The sequence below is a fragment of the Corylus avellana genome, chromosome ca5 (assembly GCF_901000735.1).
Source record: "Corylus avellana chromosome ca5, CavTom2PMs-1.0".
NCBI classification, from domain to species: domain Eukaryota; kingdom Viridiplantae; phylum Streptophyta; class Magnoliopsida; order Fagales; family Betulaceae; genus Corylus; species Corylus avellana.
Genome location: NC_081545.1, coordinates 8,659,482 through 8,687,354, shown reverse-complemented (window position 1 = coordinate 8,687,354; position 27,873 = coordinate 8,659,482). Strand labels below are relative to the sequence as shown.

Here is a 27,873-nt window from a genome sequence, read left to right as displayed (position 1 = left end):
AAAAAAAATACAAAATACAATTGAATTGAATTATATTCTCTAAAAAAAATACAAATGAATTGACTTTAATTACCTGGATATAATATCCATAGCCAGATAGTGGACACACAATGTCAACTTAGGGCACATTTGGTACAATGGTTATTTCATTAGAAAAATAAATAGCTAATACTGAGAATAAAAGGTGTAATAAAATAGTTATTCGATCTTTTTGAGTTTAGTGACATATCTCTCACTAAAATTGATAAAAAAAAAAAATAAAAAAAAAAAAATAAAAAAAACTTTTTTTTTTTTTTTTTTAAAAGTATTAATGATTTTTTTCTTGGAAAATATAGTAATTAATCTATTCCTTCAGGAATAATTATTCCCCTTTTTTTTTTTTTTTTTTTTTTGTATGGGGAAGGGCTATTCCTCGATTAAGGAATCGGCTATTTAGCCTATTCCAAGGCTTAGGAGACACATGTTATGCAGAATGACTATTTCATTACAAAAAAATAAGTAGTTATTATTGAGGTCGATGCAATAAGGTAAAAAGAATAGCTGTTCATATTTTCCAAATTGGTAACAACACATGTTTTCAGTTAAATTTTACCAAAATTATTAAAACATCTAATATATATATATATAATATATATATATATATATATATATATAACAATATAATATAAATAATTTATTTCTTAAAAAAATATATGGTTTTTTTTTTTTATGGCCACCACCCCTTACAAAAGGGGTGGGGTAGCTTTTTTTTTTTTTTTTAAATAATAATTCCAAGCTTCTCATTAACAAAGAAATCAAGTTCTATCAATGGCAAATTTTGTTAGCAAAGAAATCAGGTTCTTTGTCATGGATAGAACAAAGAAATCAAGTTCTTAGCAATATCAGTCATACAACCCGAGAATTCATTCCAACAAAGTTCTATATAAAATAAATTATGTTGCCTCCTTAGCTAAATAATGGGCAACTCTATTTGCATCTCTATCCACATGCCCACATTTCCATTGAGAGAAATAATTAAGCATCACTCTTGTATCATCCACAATATGCCCAAAAGTAGGCAGCGTTTTTCTAAATGCTAGGTTAAAAAACCTCGGTGGCATAATTTTTTTAAACGCCAAATAACTTAAAAAAAACTACCTGGTGTTTAGAATAAATGCCATGTTAAAAAACCTTGGTGGCATAATTTTTTTAAGCGCCAAATAACTTTAAAAAAACTACATAGTTTTTAGAATAAATGTGACATCCTATAAATTTTATAAATTAAAATAAAATTATAAAGCATTTTTGTTATAGAGCATTTTTGTTTTATATATATATATATATATAAGAAGACTCTTTTAGTTAGGAGAGTATTGGTGGAATTATTAGCCTATTAAATACTTGGGAGTCTTTTGGATTTTTGGAGGATTTATTGCTTAATAATAATAACAATAATTATTAAAAAAAAAAAAAAAAGAAAAAAAAAGGAGGCGTAGCGTCCAGGCCCAAATTCATTCAACGTGTCTTACTTTTTTTTCTCAATTGCCATGTGTTTTCATGCATTAGATGAAGCCTCCATGTAATGAGGCAATTGTCCTCTCCTCTTGCATGACTTTTCCCCTTAGCCACTTAACACATGTCCTTCAACTTAAATTTTTTTGTATTATTATATATCTCTCTCAACACTATAAATACCCGAAGGTCTTCTCTTCCCCTCACGACCACACAGTAGTGAAATAGGAGCTTATTTCCAGTTTCTTTTCTTGCAACCCCGTTCTAGCATAGTAGCGGTAAGGACCCTTTCTCTATTATCATTTTATTTTCTTTTCTTTTCTTAAAAGAGATTTAGGATAGATTAGTATTTGTTTCTTATGGGTATTTTAGGATTCTTGTATGGGTAGTTATCTAAGGAGTTTGACTCTTGTTATTGGAATGTTAGTTTGTAGGTTTTATAGAGATTATATATATATTGTTTAGACAGTTTTTTTTTCTCACATAAGCCAGTATAATGTTTTTGTGATTAACTATTATACATCCATAATAATGATAATAACAATAATAAATTTTTTATATGTGTAAGACTTAATGAATAAATGTTTAGCACCTCACACACACACACACACATACACACACGCGCGCGCGCGCGCACACACACACACACACACACACATATATATATATATATATATATATATAAATATATACGTAGCTTTTTTTTTTGTATATATACATACACGTGTACAACATTATTGGGAGGGCAATTGGATATTATGAGAATTATATATATAGTCATGTTGTTTTGTGTATATATATATATAAATATATATGTAGCTTTTTTTTGTATATATACATACACGTGTACAACATTATTGGTAGGGCAATTGGATATCAAGAGACTTATATGTATATATGTATATATATATATACCAAGTAAGAGGTCACAACACCAAAAATCCCAACATATTTTATTATAAATCTTTTAGAAAAATGTTTGGGATTTTATTCACTTACATGATTTTCAAATGCAATTCCTTCTATATTTCAATGACAAGTTTTTATTTATTCATATGTCATTGTTTGATAATTTTACGTGATACAGTTACCATATTTCATGATTTATGCATAACTGCAATTATGAATGAAAAGAGCTCTCAAAGTTTATGGCACAGAGGAGTTTACAGATCATATGAAATGTTATATGTGCATTCATGGCACAGTATACAGTTACAGATGAGTTTACAGATCATACGAAATGTTATATGTGCATTCATGGTTATAAAGGTTTAACTCGATACACGATTATAGTGAGGATCGGTACCTCATAGGGTAGTATGGCAAGCACACCGAAAGACAGTTACAAGAAGGTGTGTGCTACCGGCCAGGTGGCCTTCACCTAGGGAAGTTCCCAACTTGGTAGCCCTCCCTTGTGACGACAGGATGAGCATATAGGTCCTTCGGGACAAGCTAACGTGAGCCGCTCACGGTAAATTTGTGGTGTCGGGTCAAAAGGGTAAAATAGTAGTTTTGAAAAGAAAAGTAAAAGGAAGTGCTTGTACATTTTATAAGTTACTTGCTATTAATTGTCAATTATTTTATTATTTGTGCATAGCTGAGATTATAGCATAACATCTACATAGCATGTTTATAGCATCTTGGTGTTATGGTTACTTACTGAGTTGTCGAATTCACCATTTTTTCCTTTAAATTTTTCAGATGCCGTTATATATAATAGTGTTGAGAATGGAGCTTCTCCCGTAGGTGTTTTCATTCTTGAGGACCTGATTATATGGCCTTATGCTTGGGACACATAGACCTACTGCTTTGCGGAGCCGTAGGAGTTTTAGAGCTTGAGATTCCAATGGGTTGCAAGGATCAAGCCATTGTTGTGCAGACTTTTGTTTTTTTGTAGACTGCACAATTTTTATTATGTGTATATAGGAGAACACTTGATGCATGGGGAGGCTATAACCTCCCTATAGTAGTCGCTTTTGATTATGCCTTCTAACAGGGCTTGAAATGTTTGTTTGTTTTTTTTTGGGTTCCCAGCTCATATGTAAAATAGATCTTGTATATGTTCATATTAAAACACTAGTTCTAGATAGCTTTTGACTTCTTATCTTCACTTGGTTTAGTATTAATGAAATGATATCTGATAATTATATTCCTTAATTATTGTGTTTTTCCTTTTAAGTTCGCATTCCCCTATTCACCTTAATCGGGGGCGTGACAAGTATGGTATCAGAGCCAAGTCAACTATGAGTTTGACTTGTATTTTGTTAACCTAGGAAATAACGTGGAAACCAGGCTTAGGTCAAATTGCATCACTACGCTTATGATTTAAATTTTTGTAAGTAGTTAAATAGGAAACTCTAATTTTTGGCACGTTACAGAGTCATGGCAGAATGAGGAGAAGGATCTTCTCAAGGTTTGGAAGTTGAGGCTACCCCGGATATGGCTGAAATGTTTCAAGCTATGGCTAGGCAATTCGTCACAACCATAACTGATCTTAGAAGAGAAGCACCCCGTGAGGAGGAGCGCGGCTGCCCATTCAAACGCTTCGAGCGACTCCCCATTCCTCCGTTCGATGGGAAACGAGATCCTGTGGAGTGCAAAAATTGGCTGACTGACGTAGAAGAAATTTTGCGACTCGCAGGTTGCACAGAAAATAGAAAGTACAATACACCGCTTTTCGACTGTCAGGTGAAGCCAGGCACTGGTGGACCGCCAAAAAGGTATTACTGATTCAAGAACTAGGCAGGGAGGAAGCAATCTCTTGGCCGCGATATCAGAAAGAATTTCTCCAGCAATATTTTCCCAAGATTCTTAGGGACGCGAAGGCTCGAGAATTCATGGACCTCACCAAGGGAAATATGACAGTCGCCCAGTATGCTGGCCGCTTCAATGAATTAGCTCGCTTTGCTCCCTACTTGGTGGCAGATGAACAAAATTGAGTAAGGAAGTTTGAATAGGGTCTCAACCCACGAATCCATGAATGTGTTGTATGCTTTTAAATTCAAGATTTTGTGGAATTAGTCAACAAGACCTCTCTAGCTTAGGAGAGCATGAAGAGGAGTGCATTGGCAATAGTGGAAACACAAAAGATGGCTGCACCCCCACCAAATCAAAACCAAGCTGGATGGAAACGAAGACTGAACGGAAATAATCATGGAGTCAAACCCATGGGGAATGGACCGAGTTCAGCTATCAACGCGCCTTGTCCAAAATGCCAACGCCTCCACTACGGATTGTGTCGTACGGGGACTAATATGTGCTACCGATGCGGTCAGGCCAGTCACTTTGCATAGGATTGCCCAAGGGCAAAAGGAGGTGCTGCATCACTACAGGCAGGGAATAATCGCATACCACCCACTTCAGCAAGGGTTTATGCCCTTACACTAGGTGAAGCAAAAACGGAGAAAGGAGTAGTCACAGGTATTCTATCCCTCTTTATTGGCAAGGCTGGGGTTTTATTCGATTCTGGAGCTACTCATTCTTTTATATCAGCTAAGTATACTAGGAGATTTTGTATTAATATAGAATCAATGGAAGTAGGAGTACTAGTATCTACCCCGATAGGCAAATCAGTGTTATGCAGGAAAATAGTCTTGGGTTGCCCAATTCTTATTGAGGGAAGAATCCTCACGGCTAATTTGATAGTGTTTGATATGTAAGGGTTCGATATTATCCTCGGAATGGATTGGTTATCAAACAATCATGCCATCATTGATTGCCACAACAAAGAGATAATTTTCAAATTTCCAACTAACTCCGAATTCAAATTTGTGGGAACCAAGGTGGGCGCTACTCCACAACTAATCTCAGCAATACAAGCCAAGCAATTATTACTAGAAGGATGTCAAGTCTACCTGGCATGCTTAAAGGAGTCGCCTCAAGAGGAGAGAAAAATGGAGGAGATAACCGTGGTGCAAGAATTTCTTGATGTCTTTCTAGAAGACTTTCCAGGACTTCCTCCTAACAGGGAGATAGAATTTTGCATTGATTTAATTCTGGGAATAGCCCCAATATCCAAGGCACCCTACACGATGGCACCAGCAGAATTAAAAGAATTGAAGACCCAGCTATAAGAATTGTTAGACAAAGGATTCATTCGCCCCAACGTATCGCCATGGGGAGCGCATGTGCTCTTTGTAAAAAAGAAGGATGGTACTTTTCGGATGTGTATTGACTACCGGGGAACTTAACAAAATCACCATAAAACATAGATATCCACTACCTCGCATAGACGATTTGTTCGACCAGCTAAAGGGTGCTATGATTTTCTCAAAGATCGACCTTCGTTCCGGGTATCACCAGTAGAGGATAAAGAGGAAAGATATTTCCAAGACGGCTTTCCGCATCCGATATGGCCATTATGAGTATTTGGTAATGCCATTTGGATTAGCTAATGCCCCAGCAACATTCATGGACCTGATGAATCGAGTATTCCATGATTTCTTATATTAATTCGTGGTGGTGTTCATTGACGATATCTTAATCTACTCCAAAAGCTTGAAAGAACATGAAGACCATTTGAGGTGTGTTTTGCAAAGGCTTAGAGAAAAACAGTTGTACGCAAAGTTCTCAAAGTGCGAGTTTTGGTTGGATAGAGTCACTTTTCTCGAGCATATAGTATCAAAAGACAGCATCTCAATAGACCCCAAGAAAGTTGAAGCTGTAGTAAATTGGGAGAGATCCACCAGTGTACATGAAATCAGAAGTTTCTTGGGTCTGGCTGGCTATTATCGGCGTTTTGTAGAAGGTTTTTCAAAATTGTCTAGACCGCTGACTGCTTTGACAAGAAAGAATGCTCGTTTCTTGTGGACTGATGAATGTGAGCAAAGTTTTCAAGAACTAAAACGGCGGTTGGTAACTGCTCCAATCTTAACGCTTCCATCAGAATCTTGTGGATTTATTATTTATAACGATGCTTCCAGAAAGGGGCTTGGCTGCGTCCTCATGCAAAATGACAGAATAGTAGCATATGCCTCTTAACAACTTAAAAGTTATGAGCGGAATTATCCCACCCATGATTTAGAACTTGTTGTAGTAGTTTTTGCATTAAAAACTGGAGACATTATCTTTACGGGGTGAAATGTGAAATTTATACAGATCACAAGAGCCTTAAATACTTATTCACACAGAAGGAACTGAATTTAAGGCAGAGGCGATGGCTGGAGCTAATAAAGGACTACAACTATGTAATTAATTACCACCCCGGGAAAGCCAACGTGGTTTCAGATGCCCTAAGCAGAAAATCAAGAAGTGAGATAGCATGTTTAAAAGCCTTTTCCCATAATCTAAAGACAGACATTGAGAGGCTCGATATGGAGATCGTGATAGGAGAGATGTAAGCATTAATGGCGAAACTCAAGATTAAATCCACACTATTGGAGGATATTCACGTGGCTCAAGAAAAAGATGAAGAGATCATTCAAATTAAAGAGAAAGCCAACAAAGGTCGAATCTTAAGTTTTGGTACCACATCAGATAGTTTGTTCAGATACCAGAATAGAGTTTGTGTACCTAATAATGAGGAAATAAAGAAGCTGATATTGGAAGAAGCACACGTCTCACCATATACAGTACACCTAGGAGGCATTAAAATGTATTGGGATTTTAAGGAACGCTTTTGGTGGAACTGAATGAAGCGAGACATTGCTGAGTTTGTAGGGTGATGCTCGACATGTCAACAAATCAAAGCAGAACATCAAAGACCTGCAGGACCACTGCAACCTTTAGAAATATCGGTGTGGAAATGGGAAGAAATAGCCATGGACTTTTTAGTAGGGTTACCACAAACTCAGGCGGGATACGATGCAATATGGGTGATTATGGATAGGTTGACTAAAGCCGCTCACTTTATTCCAATAAAGTTGAGATACTCACTGGAGAAGCTGACAGAACTGTATTTACAAGAGATTGTTCGATTACATGGGGTACCTATATCAATAGTGTCAGATAGAGATCCTCGTTTCACGTCAAGATTTTGGAAGAGTCTACAAGAAGCAATGGGGACCAAGTTGAGATTTAGCACTGCATACCATCCTCAGACGGATGGACAGTCAAAGAGGGCCATCCAAACATTGAAGGACATGTTACGAGCCTGTGTATTAGATTTCAGTGGTAGCTGGGCACGCTATCTTCCTTTGGTGGAATTCACTTACAATAACAGCCATCAAGCAAGCATTGGAATGGCTCCATATGAAGCATTGTACGGACGAAAATGTCGATCCCCACCTTATTGAGACGAGCTTGGTGAACGAAAGATTTTAGGCCCAGATATTGTGTAAGATACCATAGATAAAGTTGCTTTAATTCGGCAAAGACTGTCAGCAGCTCAAGACCGACGGAAAAGCTATGCAGATATACATCGAAGAAGCTTGGAATTTATAGAAGGCGACAAAGTGTTTCTTAGAGTGGCACCAATGAAGGGAGTCACTAGATTTGGTAAGAAAGGGAAGTTGAACCCCCGCTTCATCGGACTGTCTGAAATTCTGGAGAGAGTAGGTCCTGTGGCCTATCGTATAGCCTTATCTCTGGGACTTGCAAATGTACATAATGTATTTCATGTCTCTATGCTGAGAAAATACCCTTCCCACGTAATTCGATATGAACCTTTGCAGTTACAAGGAGATTTGGCATATGAAGAGGTTCTGGTAAAAGTATTAGATCACAAGGTCCAAGAGCTATGTACGAAAAGCATTCCACTAGTGAAAGTTTTGTGGAGGAATCATGAAATCAAAGAAGCGTATTGGAAATTAGAAGATGAGATACGCAAGAAATACCCTTTTATGTTTGCTGAGAACTAGTAGAATATAAGGCGCTAGTGGATAGACTTATTTATGTATTTGATTACTATTGCAATATGGTGCATTTATATAGACTAAACAAATTCCGAGAATGGAATTTTTATAAGGGGGGGAGAATGTGACATCGTATAAATTTTATAGATTAAAATAAAATTACAAAGCATTTTTGTTATATATATATATATATATATATATATATATATATATGAAGACTCTTTTAGTTAGGAGAGTATTAGTGGAATTATTAGCCTATCAAATACTTGGGAGTCTTGTGGATTTTTGAAGGATTTATTGCTTAATAATAATAATAATAATAATAATAATAATAACAACAATAATTATTAAAAAAAAAAAGAAAAAAAAAAAAAAGAGGCGTAGCCTCCAAGCCAAATTCATTCAACGTGTCTTACTTTTTTTTTCTCAATTGCCATGTGTTTTCATGCATTAGGTGAAGCCCTCACGTATTGGGGCAATTGTCCTCTCCTCTTGCATGACTTTTCCCCTTAGCCACTTAACACATGTCCTTCAACTTAAATTTTTTTGTATTATTATATATCTCTCTCAACACTATAAATACCCAAAGGTCTTCTTTTCCCCTCACGACCACACAGTAGTGAAATAGGAGCTTATTTTCAATTTCTTTTCTTGCAACCCCATTCTAGCACAGTAGCGGTAAGGACCCTTTTATTATTATCATTTTATTTTATTTTATTTTCTTGAAAGAGATTTAGGATAGGTTAATATTTGCTTCTTATGGGTATTTTAGGATTCTTGTATGGGTGGTTATCTAAGGAGCTTGACTCTTACTATTGGAATGTTAGTTTGAAGGTTTTATAGAGATTATATATATATATATATATATATATATTGTTTAAATAGATTTTTTTCTCACATAAGCTAGTATAATGTTTTTGTGATTAACTATTATACATTCATAATAATGATAATAACAATAATAAATTTTTTATATGTGTAAGACTTATTGAATAAATGTTTAACACCTCACACATGTGTATATATATATATATATATATATATATATATGTATATACTTGTGCAATTACACATCAGGGTCCGTGCAAACACACACACACACACACACACACACACACATATATATATATAATATTTTATTTAAAATTTTGACTAAAACTTTAATATACTCTTCTAAGTTCATCTTTACAATTTATTTAGGTGAAAGGACGACTCGACTCAACCTAACGTCAAATCCAAGTAAGAGGTCACAACACCAAAAACCCCAACAGATTTTATTATAAATCTTTTAGAAAAATGTTGGGGATTTTATTTACTTACATGATTTTCAAATGCACTTCCTTCCATATTTCAATGACAAGTTTTTATTTATTCATATGTCATTGTTTAATAATTTTACGTAATACAGTTACCATATTTCATGATTTATGCATGACTGCAATTATGAATGAAAAGAGCTCTCAAAGTTCATAGCACAGAGGAGTTTACAGATCATATGAAATATTATACGTGCATTCATGACACAGTATACAGTTACAGATGAGTTTACAGATCATACGAAATGTTATATGTGCATTCATGGTTATAAATGTTTAACCCGAGACACGATTATAGTGACGATCGGTACCGCATAGGGTAGCATGGCAAGCACACTGAAAGACGGTTACGAGAAGGTGTGTGCTACTGGCGAGGTGGCCTTCACCTAGGGAAGTTCCCAACCTGGTAGCTCTCCCTTGTGACGACAGGATGAGCATATAGGTCCTTCGGGACAAGCCAACGTGCGCCGCTCATAGTAAATTTGTGGTGTCGGGTAAAAAGGGTAAAACAGTAGTTTTGAAAAGAAAAGTAAAAGGTAGTATTTGTACATTTTATAAGTTACTTGCTATTAATTGTCAATTATTTTATTATTTGTGCATAACTGAGATTATAGCATAACATCTGCATAGCATGTTTATAACATCTTGGTGTTGTGGTTACTTATTGAGTTGTCAAACTCATCATTTTTCCCTTTAAATTTTTCAAATGCCGTTATAGATAATAGTGTTGAGAATGGAGCTTCCCGTAGGTGTCCTCATTCTTGAGGACCCGATTATATGGCCTTATGCTTGGGACACATGGACCCACTGCTTTGCGGAGCCATAGGAGTTTTAGAGCTTGGGATTCCAATGAGTTGCAAGGATCAAGCCATTGTTGTGCAGACTTTTGTTTTTTTATAGACTGCACAATTTTTGTTATGTGTATATAGGAGAACACTTGATGCATGAGGAGGCTATAACCTCCCTATAGTAGTCGCTTTTGATTTTGCCTCCTAACAGGGCTTGAAATGTTTGTTTGTTTTTTTTGGGTTCCCATCTCGTATATAAAACAGATCTTGTATATGTTCATATCAAAACACTAGTTCTATATAGCTTTTGACTTCTTATCTTCCCTTGGTTTAGTATTAATGAAATAATATCTGATAATTATATTCCTTAATTATTGTGTTTTCCTTTTAAGTTCGCGTTCCCCTATTCACCTTAATCGGGGCCGTGACAATAAACACCATATTAAAAAACCTTTTTGGCGTAAATTTCGTAAATGCCGGATAAGTGTTAAAAAAACTACCTAGCGTTTATTCTAAAAACTAGGTTAAAAAAAATTTTTGGCGTTAATTTTTTAAACGCCAAAGAAAGTGTAAGAAAACTACCTTGCGTTTATTCTAAACGCCATAATAGAATACATTTTTGGTGTTATTATTATTTTTTTTGACATGTATGCATAAGGAGAGAGAAAGGGGGAGATTGATTTAATTTAATGATCTCTTTTTCATGAGATGTGGTATTTACACCTATGTGCCATAAAATTTTGGGAAAATTCAAATCCCCCAAAGTTGCCAGCCACTCAGAGGATCCTCTCAACCAACATCATGACCAGCTACCTTTGTTGTGTTTTCTTTCACTCCCTCTCTCTCTCTCTCTCTCTCATCTTCCACCGTGTATGCATGATTTTATCGAGGAAGAATATGAAAGTTTCGATTTAGGATTTTTATCTTTGGTTTGTGCTTCATATGACAATTAATTTGTTTATGTTTTTCTTCTGTAATTTCTTGGATTGTTTATTGTGCTTTTTTTATTTTTTTTTTGGATATGTTTGCATAAGGAAAGGAAAATGAAGAAAGGAAATTCGAACAAATGACTTTCACCTCATGAAATGTGGTCTCCAGCCAATTGAACAACCCATTAAAAATTCCTCATGTTAAGTGTTAGCTAGCTATAGTTAACATTCATGTCCAAAATGACAGACTCAAAAGGGTCCAATGATATTTTTACGTTATGATATTAGTGATGAAAGAAATAAGTTATAAGACCATGTTAATTTTCAGGAAATTTAGGCATGGTATATCGATAGGTAGGATATTATTAAGGTCGAGCGAGTACTTCGGGATTGAGCTTGACCCGTATCTTTGTTTTTGTTTTTTTTTTTTGTTTTTTTTACCTTTAGGTGCATTTGGGGTTGCGATTTTATTAGAATAATTTGAGTTTTTAAAAGATATCTCAAAACATAATACGTTTAGCATTGCCATTTAAAAAGCACATAATCTAAAGTAGGAAAAAAACATATGCGATTTCTATAAGCACGCTATGGAGTGCTTATTTGAAAATGCTCGAATTTAAATCAAAATTATGATTTCACATAACAAATATTTGATCAAATAAAAAAAAATTAACATGTTTTACCAAATGCATTTGCGATTTTAAAAAGTAGTGATTTCGCAAATTTTTAAAACACAGTTTTTAAAATCGCACTTGTTAAAACCGCAATCTAAAACGAACCCTAAAACCTAGGGGTGAAAAAACGGTTACGGTTAGTGTTTAGTGGCTAAAACTGATAACCATAACCACCTAGGCGGTTAATAAAATCTACTAACTACCCGTTAACCACCTAGGCGATTAATCGGCGGTTAGTAACTCTAATAAATGCTAACTAGGGGTGTCAATCAAGTCCCGGTTCTCGGTTATTGGCCAAAATCAGGAACTGGAACCGGGGTACCTCGGTTATTAATTTTGGATAACTGGAACCGGGTAATCGGTTATAAAACAATTTTATATTTTGGGTTTATCCGAACCCTAATTTTTGTATCCAAACCCTAATTTTCGGACCCAACCCAAACTCTGACAAATCCTCACAATTTCTAGCTTCTAATCCAACAAGTATAACGAAATTTACAAGAAAATTGTAAGGATTTTACATATGGCCAGAATCCTTCTTCTTCTTCTCATTCTCTCTCTCTCAATCTTAGGGGCTCTCTCTCTCATGTGCGTGTATGTGTATTGGCAGGGAAGAGAAGAGAAGAAAGTGAGAGGGAGAAGAGCAAGACAAGAAGGGGCTGTGCGTGAAGGACACTAAAGGAGGTGGAAGTGAAAAAAGTGTAGTCGTGAACCCGAAACAGCTAAACCTAAAGTAATATATATATATGGGAAAATGTATAACAAATCCTTGAGTCAGCCATTCAAAATTTTAATATCCTTAAGTTTTTTTTCTTGAAAATTTAGTCCTTGTGTCAATTGAAATGACAATAAAATCCCTGCTATTAAAATTTTTTAACAGACGTTAGGGTAATTCAAAATGCACCGTTTAACCTCATTAAAATATTAAATTTTTATTAATTTAATTTAAAAAATTAAATCTAAAAAAAAAGAAAAATTAAAAACCACCCCTGGGCCACCCAAACCCCACGGGCGTGGTGGGGGGGCAAATTAACAGGCAATTTTTTTTTTTTTGAGTTACCAGCGCTGTAAAAAAAAAACTACAGGAATTTTATTTTCAATCGATGAGACAAATTTCAAAAAAAAAAAACAGGGATATTAGAAGGAGAATTATTTTCCCTATATATATATATATATCTTAGGATCTAAAAAAGATGAAAGGGATAGCGGTTTCTAGTTTTTTTTCAAAGGTTTAAAAAAATAGTTCAGTTCTGGTTCCGTTTTCTGATGCAACACCCAGCCAAAGAAATTTTTTTTTTTAAAAAATAATTTTAAAATTTGTAATTTGGGCCAACCACAAGAAGCAATTTTGCATTTATAAAAAAAAAAAAAAAAAAACACTAAAACAATGTCATTTCTATAATAATATGATATTATCATACTATATACGTTATCATTTCTAAATTTTTATACATATTTAAAATTTTAAACACCAAAACTCATTTCATATATATATATATATATAAAAGTTAGCGGTTTTGACGTGCCTTCAAAAGCAATTAGTACGGTTAGTGCCTACTAAAACCTAAAGAAAGCGTGCTGACTGCTGCAAAAAAAAAAAAAGGACACACTCCCAAAAAAAACACTAAACCCTAAGAACATAACCCAAAAAAAAAAAAAAAAACATAAACCCTAAGCACAGCTGTTCTCTCTCTCTCTCTCATCCAACTCCCCCTTACTCTCACTCTTAAACCCTAATCACCGTTGTCCACCGCCGCACGTCCACCGTTGCCGGTGCTCCAAATATTCCCTCGTTCTCCGCCTTTTGAAGGTACTCTCTCTCTCTCTCTCTCTCTCTCTCTCTCTCACACACAGGCACTCGCATTCTTATTAAACCAGGGAATACTGTTTCCTTGAATTTGGTATGAAGGGAGGGAAAGGGGAATTTTTCTTATAAGGTATGAAGTTGAATTTGGTTTAGAATGTGGTACTGATTCTGTAGGTGCTTAAATGATCCGTCAATCAACTAAGCTCGATAAATTGATTAGTTGAGGGGTTCCTAGGAAGAAAAAACTAGCAAATTGAAGATAAATTGATTAGTTTAGGTGTTTCAATTTTGATTGCAGCTATGTATGCAGTAATCACATCGGTCTTCTTTTGTTGTTTTCTGTTTGATTTGGGGTTTTGGGTTTCTGGGATTTTGTGTTTTTTGATTCAAGGTTTGTTCTTTACTATTGTGCTATTTTGTATTTGTTATGTATTGTAATTTTGGGTTATTTTGGGGGTCGTGTTTTCTGATGTGTGGAGCCATTAGGAAAAGTTCCTATACCAGTGCTCATGTTTCTGATACAGATGCGCTTTTAGAAGGCAATGAATGGTTGTCTGGACTGCAATTTACATGTGTATGTCCAAATTGCTATATAACTGTCTTTGAATTGAACCTATTATGTTCATATAGTGAAACTGTATTATTCTATTTTTAATTATATCTTATGTTGATCTCAAATTCTGCAGTTGATCATCTTGTAAACACAGCAAGTCTGGGACATACTATCTACTTCGAGGAAGTGACTGATACATCCATGATTTTTTCTCTTTTTGGAAATGGTAGGGTTTATCTCTAAACCCTCCATTGATGACCTTGACCAAGCTCCAAGGCTCAAGAATTCAAGCAACTCACTTGACTCTTTCGACACCAAATCCACAGAATTTTCATTCTCTGATTCTTTCCTAGATTTTGATTCTATAAAGGATTGGTTTGAGGATATAACAATCCCAGATATGGATGATATAGGAAAGGCTGAGTATGGGGCTACTGAGAAGCCCACTGAGCTTGTTCAAGAACAGATTCCACATGAGTCTGAGCCAACTAGTAATGCGTCGAAGCTAAATGTTGATGGGTCTGAGCCAGTTCGTGGATCTGAGCCAACTGTTGTTTGTGGGTCTGAGCCAACTAGTAATGCGTTGAAGCTAAATGTTGCTGGGTCTGAGCCAGTTGTTCGTGGGTGTGAGCCAACTGTTGGTAGGTCTGGCTGTGCGGTGAAGGTGGAGGAGGGGGAGTGTGAAAAGTTGAGGAATTTGGGTTGTTGTATTGAGCAAGAGATGGGGAAGGTTACTTTGGTTGGTGAGTCTGTGAATTCGGGAATTGGTAATGGGAATGATGTGAAGAGTGAGATAGAAAGTGACGGGGATGAGAGTGGAAGTTCGGAGTCTAAGAGTGAGAGTTCATCTTCGTCCACGGCAGCTTCTAGTAGTGGCAGTAGTGATGATGATGATGATGAGGAGGAGAAAAAGGAAGTAGAGGTGGAGGTGAAGAGGAGCGCCGATGAGGCAGGTGAAGTTGAAGAAGGTGAGATAAGGGATGTTGATGAGCAGGAGATGGTTGGGGGGACTAACGATGATGATGGGGAGGAGGAGGAGGAGGAGGAGGAGGAAAACAATGAAGATGATGGAGTGGTAATGGTTGGTTGGAGTGATGTTGATGAGGATGGTGATGAGGATGGAGGTGGTGCTGCAAAAGGACCCATTAGATCTGCGAATGAGCTTGAGGTACCCAAATGTCACATTTGATTTGTGTCTGTAAATTGGTTCTGTATGCCTGATTTTGCGTTCTTTGAAGCTCGAGGAACACATGTGTATTTCTTGCGATAGTGTTCACTGAAATTGTTCATGTTTGACCAGATAGATGGTTATAAATGCTTTGGTAGGTTTTGCTGTTGTAGGTTGGGATGGATCTTCATATCTGCACCTTTTAGTTTTTCAAGGATACTTGGTGTCCATGGCAGCAATCTAATCATATCCCGCATCGACCTTATGAATGTAAAAATTAATTGGCTGATTTTAGAGTGGCTGTAGAGTCTACTAATCATTGCCTAGGAGCTTATTATTTTGAGCATTATCTCAATTTGTGCCTTGCTAAATAACTACCTTTCTCAAGGAGTCAATTTCTACTGCCTAATTTCATGCTTATTTGATTTTACTGGGAATGGAAGGGTTGATACTCTCATCAGTAAGAGAAAACAAGACAGTAATGTTTAGGGCTCTCTTATCAAAAAGAAAAGTACGTCTCTCTGATTTAGGGCTCGCTCTGCATGAGCAATTGTGTGCACTTGTTAATATTGGAAATTCCTAGAGGCTTTCTTAATTGTCAGAGTAATTTTTATATGTTGATCTTGTCTAGTGTAGGCCCCAAAACTTTATTGTGGCACTTATGGGAACTCAAGCATTTATTTTGTAACAGAAGTTTGTAAGACAAAGTAAATCTTTTCTTGTATAAGAATCAATGTAGACTCATCATTTGAATTAGAATTAGTTATCTTAGGAAGTATTGTGGTACACTATCAGCAACAATGAAAATAAAATTGTCATATATATTTGTAAATTGTGGATTAGCTCTTAAAAGAAAGACCAAATTTCACTTAGATACATGGCATTCCCATTTTCCTGGGCAATTTCCTGGCATAACATTTGAGACTCACGTGTCATCCCAAATTTCACTTGGTCCAACGTGGGACTAGTAGTTGTTCTCAGTCTATGCAAGTGTTGGATGTTGGTTAACCTGGGCTACCTGACCTGTTAAAAGTAACTTTGGAAACATGTTGATCATGATGTGAACAAAGTAAGTTTAGCAACTTCTATTTTCTGATTTCTTCTAACACGTGATACACAAAGAAAGAAACCCATATCTTCCTTTATATTTTAGGATTGCTTGCTATATACCATTATGAAGCTAATTTTGGGGCTTTCGCTGTAACATATCAGCTGCAATAACTTGTATTGAATTTACAGGTCCTCCCTCCAGTTCCTCCAGTTGATGTGACCCTGCAACCGCATCATCAGATGCTACCTGTGGGAGTTGTCTTATCGGTGAGCTCATGGAAGCTATAAGCATATGACCTTGATTTCCCTGATTTTATTTTATTTGATCTTATTTAAAATTTCTGATTGACGAGTTACACAATTGATGGGTTTTGAATGGACAACACCACCCTCCACGGTTCCACCCTGTTCTTATGGGAGAAGGAGATGTCATGTGAGCTTGAGCTTATTGGCATAAGCATATGACCTATAATTATGATAATAGAACCTTATATAATTACATAAACTCTGTTCTGTTGACCACTTAAATGTCACTGCTTTTAGGAGCTGGATGAACCTTTAAGCAGCCTTTTATTGATCTTGAAATACTGTTGGCTAGATCAATTTGATGATGTTATTTATGAATTTACAGATTATTGGCGCCCAAGTCATAGTAGAAGGAGTTGAGGAGCACAACCCTCTTAGTGAGGGTTCTATCCTCTGGATAACTGAAAGTAGATCCCCGTTGGGGCTGGTGGATGAAATCTTTGGACCTGTCAAAAACCCGTACTATAAGGTAAGATATAATTCAGAAAGTGAAGTCCCATCTGGGATCCATGCAGGCTCTTCAATCTCCTTTGTTCAAGAATTTGCCCATCATGTGCTCAATGACAAGGATCTCTACAAGAGAGGGTATGATGCATCTGGTGCAAATGATGAAGAGATGTCAGATGAGGCAGAGTTCTCAGATGATGAGAGAGAGGCTGAATACAGGAGAATGCAAAAAATGACAAAGAGGGGCCTGGATGGCCAGAAAGTTAGAAACAAGAAAAACAACGGAAAGGGTGTAAAAAATAGGGATGGGCCCTGGAGAAATGCTCAACCTTCATCGCGGCCACAACAGATAGGTGCTGGTCAGCCGCCACCCACCCAAAACCAGCATAATTTCTCACCTGCTGCAGGATTTCTTAATCAGGGCCATTGTTCATCATCATCTGCCCTAGGACAAGGTTTTGTTGGTGGGACTGGCATAGTTCCACCATTTCCATCTGCACCACAGGCGGTTGGTTTTGACGCTTCTAATGGAGTTTGGACAAATGGGATGCCGTTTCAGCCACCACAGAATGCTTTCTTTCCTAATGGATTTCCAACTAATAGTATGCCTTGGCTCTCACAGAATCCTCATATGCATCAGATGCCCATGCTAAACAGAATGCCATTTCAGCAGCAGTTTGATCCTAGTCAGATGCCACCTCATGCTGCTCTCTTACCCACATATGCACCAGGCCTTGTGGCTCAAAATGCCTTCAATCAAAGGACATTTGGGATGGGTTTACAGGGTCAATTTACTCACCCATCAATGAATGTGGGAGAACAAGGAATTTTGTCAAATGGGTTACAAGTTGAACAAAACTTAAATATGCAACAATCAGGTTTTTCTCCAGGCAATGTTGAAGCTCCCCAGCAAATTAATCGCGGCGCATCTTATAGTCGTGGAAGGAAACCATATCGGCGAGGGGGTGGACGTTTTGCAGGTGGGAGAGGTTGGCAGCAGTCCAAATGATGGCTTTCCGTGTTCCACTGCATTGGAATGCCGTGAGTTTTAACTTCTAATAGGCTACGGCCATTGCAATTTTGGGGTTTCTTGGTTCATGCGTGTTTCAAGTGCTTTTGATAAGACGTTGAGAAAATATTTCCCATGTGCAAATGCTTGCGTTTGTTGGTCCTGTAACATAGGCAGCCGGGTAGCTTTTTTTTTTTTTTTTTTTTGTAATCTTTTATAACAGCTGTTTTGTAATCTCATCTCCTTTTTCTTGGATTTAACTCTGTTATAATGAAAGGAGGTAGATGACCGTATAGAGAAATGCTAGGAGTACAAAGCGATTTACACACAAACTTACACAGTGATGTGGCACTGCCACGTCGGTTAAAAACAAAAAATAAATCCACGCTTAAATTAAGCCCTTTAGTTACAACTTACATGAACACGCATAGATTCAGAGCTGGATTACGTACAGTGATTGTCGTTTGTATGCACACAGGGTCTCTCCCTCTTGTCATTTTTTTCTTCTCAGATAAAATCACAGCTAAACAAAACACCGTACTATAATGGTCTGCCAATGTTCTTCGCTTTGTCTTCTCAAACTCTCAGCTCGGTTGGTTGGTGTTTTGCCGTGTTCCGGCAAAGGATGCCCATTTTGTGCGACTGCATCAGATTCCGGTGCTCTAGTTCCTCGTTATCTAACAAAAAAGTCGCTCGAAGCACTAGCTCTTTTACGTATTTGATTGGTTTGGTATTTGCATTTTTGTTTGTTTGGAAGTTCAATTAGGTTGTCTTTGGTGATGAAAGTCACTGGTTTTGTTGTTGTTTTGGTTAAGCTTTTGATGGATGAGAAGCTCAGCTCAGTTATGTGTTTTCTGTTTGAATTTTCTTCTGGTACTGTTTGGTTGGTGAGAAGAAAATTGGGATCGAAAAGAAAGTTTTGACGAACTGTCTGTTTTGTATGGTCGGTGATGGGTGGGAAGCTCAACTTAGCTTGTTATGTTTTTCTTCATCAAATGTTTCTTTCTAGGTTTTATTTGGTCGTCAGGAGAGTTGAGGAAGAACAGAGAAAATAAAAATTATGAATCTTTGCATAATATTATAAACTACACTTTTATTTCATTATTATCTTATTCTGCTTATGTGACAGCGTCAATCAGTTACCTAAAGATTAATTGGCCCTCAGTAAAATAGTTGCCATGGGTACAGAGAAGCAAACAGTTTTGAAACCCGATGTTGTTTCAGGTCCAATGTTGTTGTTGATTTCTCCCGCCCGATTTTCTTGGTCTATAATGTTATGTTTCAAAGCTTTGTCACGAGCTAATATTCTTTTACAAATCCATCTTCTCACACGTCACATGGTAATGCCATGTCACTACCACATCAGTTTGTAAGCTTTTGTGTGTAAATTTCTTTCTACCCCTACTATATCTCAACTATATGTTTGACCAGGTCCTCAACTGCAGCAAGAATGAGAGACTAGAAAAGTAGATCTTGACAAATAGAATGGCCTATTCAATTTCTACAAGAATGATAAAATGGTGGATCGAGATCCCTTGCAATGCTTAAGGTATTTCACGAAGTACAATAATTCTACGCCACCCAAAAATTACCACATCTACAAAATTTTGCATTTAAAAACCTCACATCTTCGCCCATCGTTATCTCCCTCTGCTCTGCCGCCACATTTTCACAATCGTTAAGCTCCTATCCTGTCACCTTTCCCATCATCATCCAATCATGTAGGGTGGCCGAACCACCCTTAAATAGCCAAAAGAGGTGGTTTGACCACTTCAACTAACTTTCGGGGGTAGTTGAACAATCTACTTTAACTACTGAATTATACCTAACTCATGTGATTCTCTTCTTGTTGTCACTCCCCTCTTTACCTCTTCTTACGCAAGTTTTCCCTCCCCCAATCCCAATCCCAATCCCAATCCCTTTCCCCTCCCCCCTCCTTTCAACCACACCATCCATAAGTAGCGTATGTACCAATTATTTGCCCATCGACCTTATGTTTTGTGGCCACTATGATACATTTGGCCCCAACTCATTGTTCTCGGCCTTGTCATGTGAGGTGAAGGCTCAGCGATGGTTGAGGATGAGAAGGGGGAGTAGAGGCAGTTGGATTTGTGCACCTAGGGTTTCAAGGCTTGGAGGTCGAGGCGGTTCATGGGTTCCGGGTTGCCAAATATACAAAGTAACTAGAAATTGATGGTAAAAAGCTAGAAAAACCAATTGGGAGCAATTGGACCACACCCTTGGGCACAAAGGGTAGTTCAACAACTCTCCCCACAAACTAGTTGGGATAGCCAAACTACCATTTTAACCGCTAAAGATAGTTTGATCACGATGCAATAAGATAATGATGAGAGATGTCAGAATAGCAGTTTGACGGTGGTGAAGGAGCAAGGGGAAGGCGACGGCCATGTGTGAAGGAGAGGTTGTTAGAAGCAAAAAATTTAGATAATGTTGCAATTTTTAGACCATTCATATTAGAATAGTGATTTAGTGAACACCGGCGTGCATAAACAGTATGCACACCGGTGTTATATATATACTGTTCATGAATTTTACTGTTTAAATATTATTTTAATTATATTTTATGATAGTATAACATCGGCATACACACTGTTCATGCACGTCGGTGTTCACTAAATCATTATTCTTCATATTAAATGAGATTAATTAAAGCTATTACACTCATTGCAATAAGTATTGTAGGAATCTCAATCCTAAAATGGTTTAAATCATGTTGCTCTTTGGGCATAATAGCTATTGTAATGCAACTCTTTACACCCATTTTAATTTAAGTGAATTTTCGTATCACCACTAAAATAAAAAACTTAAATCTGATAAATGAATTAAAAGAGTATCAATGCTCTAGTTATTGATTCAAACTCCTTGCAAGCCTTGACCACTAAGAGGGAATTCAATGACATCTTTAGGAGAGGTAGCACCTATTAGTTTTAGTAATATAACCCAATTACACAATCGGATCATTTTAAGCCATTCACTAATAATCTAAATCAGCACCTTCCCTTTACCTTGAAGCATAGCTGCTAAAAGAAAAAAGAGCAAAGAACTCATCTCTGTTTTTGCTTCAGTTGTTTGACAAGTGCTAGACATTATGTTAAGGTACCCAAAAGAATGCATCTCTGCTGGGCATATTTATGCCAAAATCTAAAATGAAATTGGAACCTCTACATCAATAGAGCTCCCTAGAAAACGATAAATAAATTAAATAATGGATGGAAAAAGAAATAAATCACACACATGCCAAATATGTAAATGATGGGAATAAATTACTGAATTTGAAAGTTCTAAACCAGTCGATGAGAACAGCGAACACTGATGAACCCAGGGACTGGAAGTTCATTTCCAATGTAAGGAAGAAGACAATGTCACTGAGTGCCTCTTTTTAAATCTTGGTGGGGGGGCTTGAATGGGCAAAGAACCCAGACCAAGGGGGGGAATATCAAGGTCGAAGGGTTTGCTTTGGAGACTCAAGTTCTTGCATTTCTAGTGAAGTCGATGCAAGTCTGGCAGCTGCAATCTGAGAAACGACAGATTTCGCATCCAAAACACACACAAGAAGTGCAGCCCTTGCATGTTGGAGACCGGGTGCAGCCCCTGTACACCCTGCGGCTTGCTCGCTCTTCATCATCATCACATGTAATTCTGAATACAGAAAGCAGTTGTTCACATTATTCATTATCGAATTTATTTAACCAAAAATTATAGCAGCAGTGTGCATACAGAGATTTGAATGTGTGGTGGGGGTGGTGAGGCTGTATCTGTTATCCATCACATTTTGAATAAGGCAAGCCATATGAAGAAAGACATTTCTTAGTATAATATCTTCATAAGGCTTCTAATGGGGCATCTAGTGCAAGATAGCTGACATCAAGATGGCTGGCATCTCTCATAGTTACCAGATTCCCTACCCCCAACCCGATCCCCCTTTTTTAGATTCATCTCTTTTTCATCTTCTGTTACTTTTTTATATTTCATCCATTCAATGAGGTTCAGTTGCTAAATTCAACATACTAGACCTTAATCCCAACAATTGGGCTCACCTCACATATGCTACTACACTTACAAATAGCACTCACAAGCTAGTACCTACCAATAATTGTTGCCGCTGCACATCTCCTTTAAAGACACCTTAGAGAGTCCTATTCTCATTGCCGTTTTATTGAAACTCTACAAACACCACTCGCATTAAAACATCACACCCCCTACAATGGCGGTTCAGACACTGGTGCGTATCTATGACAATAAATCATTTAAAGGTTCTAGGAAATATCAATAGAACGACAACCTGAAATTAGCCGAAATTGATACAGTAAATAAAAACCACGCAAAATTCCTGGCGCTGGAAGCATGGAGAAGCTACACACTAAGTTGAATAAAACACCCAGCTACCACTTATTATGATGGTCCTCAACCTTTAGATAGCATTGTGGTTTTAAGTGCCTGAGAGGCAGAGACTGTTTTTTCTAATCAAAAGGTTAGGTAAGAGGTTGAGACCACAGAGGTATTGAAAGTTCCCCTTTAATTATGAGGATGCAGAAATATGCTCACAGAGGTCCATATCAGTTAGCTTTCTCCCAAATGGAGAGTGCAGGATCATCCACATTCCATCTAGAAGACATAACAGTATAGAAGAGCTAACCCAATTTTATATTCTATCACACGGAGAACCAAAGTCAAGATTTCAGATGTTTAAGAATTATTTCTGTATCCTTCATGTGAAATTGTGGAAGCTTGCAAAGGTTTCTATAAAGCCCTCTCATATCAACTAAAATCACTTAGTAAATTTCCATTCACGCTTTAGTCAACTCACCAAAAAAATAATCTTCTAGATTTTGATGTTTACTACTTTGACAAATCAGACAACATGGCTACACTCCAAAACTAACAAGACCAGGTTCCCTAAATCTATCAACAAAACTTGCATCTTCAACTATCAATACAGAAATAAAAATGGCAACCATCCAGATTACATAAAAGCTAATATAGAAGATGCTGCTTTGGTGAAAAGAATGAAGGCATCCTAAGTGGAAAAGACAATTCTACAACAAATGACAGCAATGAGCAGAGAAAGAGTAAACAGACAAACACAGTGAACGAGCATCTAATGAAGCCCTTAGAAAAATATAAATAATCTGCAATCACCAAGTCAAAAATAGTATCACGTCAGTCTTAATATATGCATTGATGTGTCAAGATATATACCTATTCTCTAGGGGTAAAGGGAAAAAATCAGCAACATGTTCCTAATGGTTAATGGCTTAATATATCAAAAGAACAGAATTCAACATTATTTACTCAAGAATACTAAAAGAAGCATTCATTCAATATAAGGGGCAAACATACTTGTCATATGGCAGATCGGAACATTTCCAATTCACATCTGCCAAAGCATCGTGATGAATCCGACACTCCTCTTTTGTCCGCAGCCGGAACCTGCGCTCCTTGTTACACTTAGTACAGCCAACAAACTCATCCCGATGACAAACTCGCCCGTTTTGGGATCTGTGGGATCCATTAGCATTTTTTGATGCTTGGTTGTAGTATTTGAGCAGCACCGTCTTACATAATGGAACCTTCTCCCCATTAGCTATGACCCAAACATTGTTCTTCCATTTCCTAGCTGTCTCTCTTCCAGAATGCTTTTCAAATGCAGCTGGAGTCAACTTGTCTGGTCATTCAAAGCATTAATAAAAGAATCAGAGGGGGAAATTGAGGATGTAAAAAAATCCTGATCCAGACATAACACTATATAGTATATGCTATAGACAACAGAAAGCAAAGTGTTCGCATGAATACAGAAGGCAGAGTAAGAAGACATGAGAGGTCTGCATCCCTACCAGTTCAACACATCACATATTTTAAAGACAACAGTTAAATTTGGTGGGTATTGTCAAAAAAAGATTGTGTTGACCAAGATAAAGTCCTAAAGTAACTGATCCAGTCGTATATTACCACATTTTCTTGAAACTTGAAAGAGCGATAAGATAACTGACACCATATAGGGAATAATGGTTGGAAACAGATAGTTGCATGCAGGTGGTCCTCCTTTAAATTCTGAATTTTGGAGTGGGAGAAGATAGCACTTTTATGTTTCACTCGAGCACACCAACCATATAAACAGAACAACTCTCCTCCTTATAGTCCCAAGTTTCCTTCAGACGGAGGTAAGAAACCATATTATTCAGTCAACCCCTAAACATTGACCATCGTTATTAGAGCATCCAGCTTTCTGATTTCTCAAGTACTGATCAAAACAAGTCACCAACCCAAGTTGAAAGGATATGACCTTTTAGGAATCAAGTTAGGCATTTTACGAAGAATTCTTGAAGAAAATCCTCCAGTATTTTCTAGGCGCTAATCCGGCAAACCGGATACCAACAACTACATAAAAGAGGAATACAGCACCTTCTTAAATCCTCGGTCATCAACAGCAAGCCTTAACCCTTCAATCAAGACACCTACATCATGGAAATGAAAGGACATGCAGACCAAGAAATGCATAAACGCATCCTAACTTGACAAACCCGGCATGCTTGCTCCTCAGAATTCAAGTTCAAAGTTTCATCATCGCCGAGAAAGGATCAAGGCCTAAGAACAAACGGATCATCATTGCATCACCCGCCAGATGTGGCAATGTCAAAAATGAAAAGCCAAAATTTCGCCAACGACAATTATCATAGCATAACAATGAAACCAAGAAGCAGAATACATGAAGAACGCGCATAAAATATACAACCAATGCTACATCATCCCACAACACTATACTCTGTCAACCAAAAAAAAACAGAACTCGGGAGTTTAAAACATGTCTTAGAAACGTAGCCTAAAACATTGCAATCACGACCATAATGATAATGTGGGTTTCATTCTAAGATACCTACTCAAAGATAACCACGGTAATAGGCAAAGAAACCATGTTTCAATCTGACCTGTGGACCATATCAGGGTGGAGCTATCAAACTAAATAACTGCATTATCCTGTCTACAACATGAAAGAGAACTCATTCACTCAGACAAAACAACATACACTTAAACTGTGTAACACAAAGACAAACGAAAAACTTTGCAAGGCTCTCCGTCGCCTTGAACTCATATCCCGAAGCAGATTAAATAAAAGAAAGTGACACACATCAACGTCAAAACCCAGTTCACCACAACCTCTATATACACACGCATAAAATACATCCAACATGCATAAAAATCAAAACCCATTTCCCAAAGAAAAGCAAAAGAAGACGGAGAGAGAGAGAGAGAGAGAGAGAGAGAGAGAGAGAGAGAGAGACCTTCCTGACAACCAGGGGTGCATTCACAAGTGATTTCAAGGTCACCATTTTGGAAAACCCTAAGCCTCCCAACAGCATCACCATACCTATGACTGGTACACCCACACGTGACCTCTATGTAGTCCAAGCCTCTCTTCACCCCACTCACCTCTCTCAGCTCCTCATCGCTAAACACCACCACCAACTCACTCTCTCTCTCGACCCCATTAGCCATTTTCGCTCGCTCGCTCGCTCTCTCTCTCTCTCTCTCTCTCTCACCAAAGGAAAAAAGGAAAAAAAAAAAAAAAAACTGTCCTTTAACAGCAACCCAACCGAACCCAGAAAACCCCACAAGATATTCTGAAGAGAAATCAAAGAAAAAGTCAATAATAAGCCAAAAAGAATCAAAAACAGAATAACAAAAATGGGTATTTGGGTAGAAGAGAGAAAGACCCAGAAAACTATATAAAGGGGCAGAGAGAAGAGGGTCGAAGAGCGCGCATCTCCAAAGGGTCACTCCGAGAGATCTGGTGGAGAAAACGTTGAAAGTGGGAGAGAGAGAGAGAGAGAGAGAGAGAAAAGTAATAGAGAAAGAGGAGGGGTTGGGTTGGGTTGGTGATGGGGTTGTGTGACCTGTGAATGAATGAATGAGCTGGCCAAGGGGGGGAAACAAATGTCGTGGGGCGAAGGGGCTTAAAGGGCGCTTAGGGTGCTACTTGCATGATATGACATATGAGAATAAGAGAGAGAAAGATAGAGAAATAGAGAGAGAGAGAGAGAGAGAGAGAGATGATGGAGGTGTTTGTTTGGGGGTCAGGGCATTGGGTTTTGTGGAGAAAATCCCTCTCAACTCAACTCTCATGGGAAGGAGACGAGGTTGTTTTTCTTTTTTTATAGGTGTGGTGTAGTCAGTAGTTTTTTACTGCTACACTACTTGTTTGGTTTGTTGCGCTTTTCTCGTGAATGCCCTTGGCTTTTACTTCAAATAGTAAAAAGATTAATATTACTTTTGTTACCTATTTATCACATTCATATTATATCCACTAATATAATATATTTTAAATAAATTCTTTTTAACTAATTGATATCATAAGTTCGTGGCGTTGCCTAAATGGATCGCAAAATCGCAATTTGATCTTTAACCTTTTAAATTGTGCATAGATTTTTTCTTTTTTTTTTCAAATCACAATTTTTTAAAAACACAATCTCAAACTATTCATTTTATGAGATTTGATTTAAAATCGCACTTTGTCTATGAAATCGCAATCTCAAACACACCCTTAAAATACATCATGTTAACCACCGAAATAAAGTAATTATAGGTGGCTTACTTGTGTCCTACTAAGAATGATGTGGCTATTAAAATTACCATTGGGTTTGTGATTGATCATTATTGAATTTTGATCAAAAGATAATTTTAATAGCCACATCATTCTTAGTGGAACACAAATAGGCCACCTAGAATTACTCACTGAAATAACATTGATATGATAAATAAGTGTGAAAAATAGTATTAATGACAATAAAATTGTAAAGTAATGCTATGAACCATCTTTTTATCCTCTTAAAGCTGATGTGGCTTTCAAAATTATCATTAGTTCAAAATGCAAGTATAATTCATCTAAAATTTAATGGTGATTTTAAAAATCACATCAGCTTTAATAGGATAAAAAAAAGGGTTCCTAGCATTATTCAAAATTGTATTTAGAATTAAACTAGATAACATTTGTTTTAAAATGATGTTTCATATTAGTCACTTAAAAAAAAAAAAAACCGTTTTAAAACAATCATATCAACAGATATGAAATATATGTGATAAATAGGTGTGAAGAGTAACATTAATTTTTTTTTATTTAACAAAAACAATGCTAAGTACTATAATTTTTTTAAAAAAATTCTTATAAACTCGTACAATAATTCACATGAGTGTCGTGTGAATTAAGCAATAAAATTTGATTGACAAATTAATTATTTAGTGGTTTACATATTAGTGTTACAAAAAGTCAATTTTGTTTAGTAAAAAGTGAAAACTGTAGTACTATGAACAACTCTATGAGCAAAAGAAGAGTGCAAAAGAAGAGTTATTTTTTAAGCAAGAAACCCACTTGAAAGGTAGGTTTATGAAAAGGAAAGGTGTTAGTGAGCATTTGAGTCCAATCCAAATATAACAATTGACTTGGTATTTTGTATCCCAATATCGATATTAAACAAAACAATGATGAATTTTCTAATCACAAATTAAGGACTCTAATCTTATTAAAGTT

General features: G+C 36.8%; 2 protein-coding genes across 3 annotated transcripts; one reads left to right on the top strand and one right to left on the bottom strand.

Annotated features, from left to right (window-relative positions):
• Positions 1 to 13,647: 13,647 nt before the first annotated feature.
• On the top strand, positions 13,648 to 18,589 carry LOC132182947 (H/ACA ribonucleoprotein complex non-core subunit NAF1-like). 2 transcript variants are annotated; one of them, XM_059596318.1, is made up of 4 exons: positions 13,648 to 13,799; positions 14,483 to 15,517; positions 16,757 to 16,834; positions 17,199 to 18,589. In XM_059596318.1, the coding sequence occupies exons 2-4, from the start codon at positions 14,573 to 14,575 to the stop codon at positions 18,327 to 18,329; spliced, it is 2,154 nt and encodes a 717-aa protein (XP_059452301.1). In that variant the 5' UTR covers positions 13,648 to 13,799; positions 14,483 to 14,572; the 3' UTR covers positions 18,330 to 18,589. The 2 variants fall into 2 exon arrangements, with proteins under 2 accessions (XP_059452301.1, XP_059452302.1); XM_059596319.1 differs by lacking the exon at positions 13,648 to 13,799 and adding an exon at positions 14,278 to 14,370.
• A 2,976-nt stretch (positions 18,590 to 21,565) lies between these two features.
• LOC132181254 (protein ULTRAPETALA 1-like) lies at positions 21,566 to 26,446 on the bottom strand. The gene is made up of 4 exons (XM_059594386.1): positions 26,063 to 26,446; positions 25,631 to 25,969; positions 23,691 to 24,015; positions 21,566 to 21,989 (listed from the first exon to the last, which is right to left on the bottom strand). The coding sequence occupies exons 2-4, from the start codon at positions 25,842 to 25,844 to the stop codon at positions 21,815 to 21,817; spliced, it is 714 nt and encodes a 237-aa protein (XP_059450369.1). The 5' UTR covers positions 25,845 to 25,969; positions 26,063 to 26,446; the 3' UTR covers positions 21,566 to 21,814.
• Between the last annotated feature and the right edge of the window lie 1,427 nt (positions 26,447 to 27,873).

What these genes read in the sequence shown, in the direction of transcription:
- LOC132182947 (XM_059596318.1), top strand. Translation starts at nt 14,573, where the DNA reads ATGGTAGGGTTTATCTCTAAACCCTCCATTGATGACCTTGACCAAGCT. An exon ending in GATCTGCGAATGAGCTTGAG is followed by an intron (nt 15,518 to 16,756) that starts GTACCCAAATGT and finishes TTGAATTTACAG; the next exon opens with GTCCTCCCTCCAGTTCCTCC. An exon ending in CTGTGGGAGTTGTCTTATCG is followed by an intron (nt 16,835 to 17,198) that starts GTGAGCTCATGG and finishes ATGAATTTACAG; the next exon opens with ATTATTGGCGCCCAAGTCAT.
- LOC132181254 (XM_059594386.1), bottom strand. Translation starts at nt 25,844, where the DNA reads ATGGCTAATGGGGTCGAGAGAGAGAGTGAGTTGGTGGTGGTGTTTAGC. An exon ending in CACCCCTGGTTGTCAGGAAG is followed by an intron (nt 24,016 to 25,630) that starts GTCTCTCTCTCT and finishes TTGAATGACCAG; the next exon opens with ACAAGTTGACTCCAGCTGCA. An exon ending in TCCGATCTGCCATATGACAA is followed by an intron (nt 21,990 to 23,690) that starts GTATGTTTGCCC and finishes TTCTGTATTCAG; the next exon opens with AATTACATGTGATGATGATG.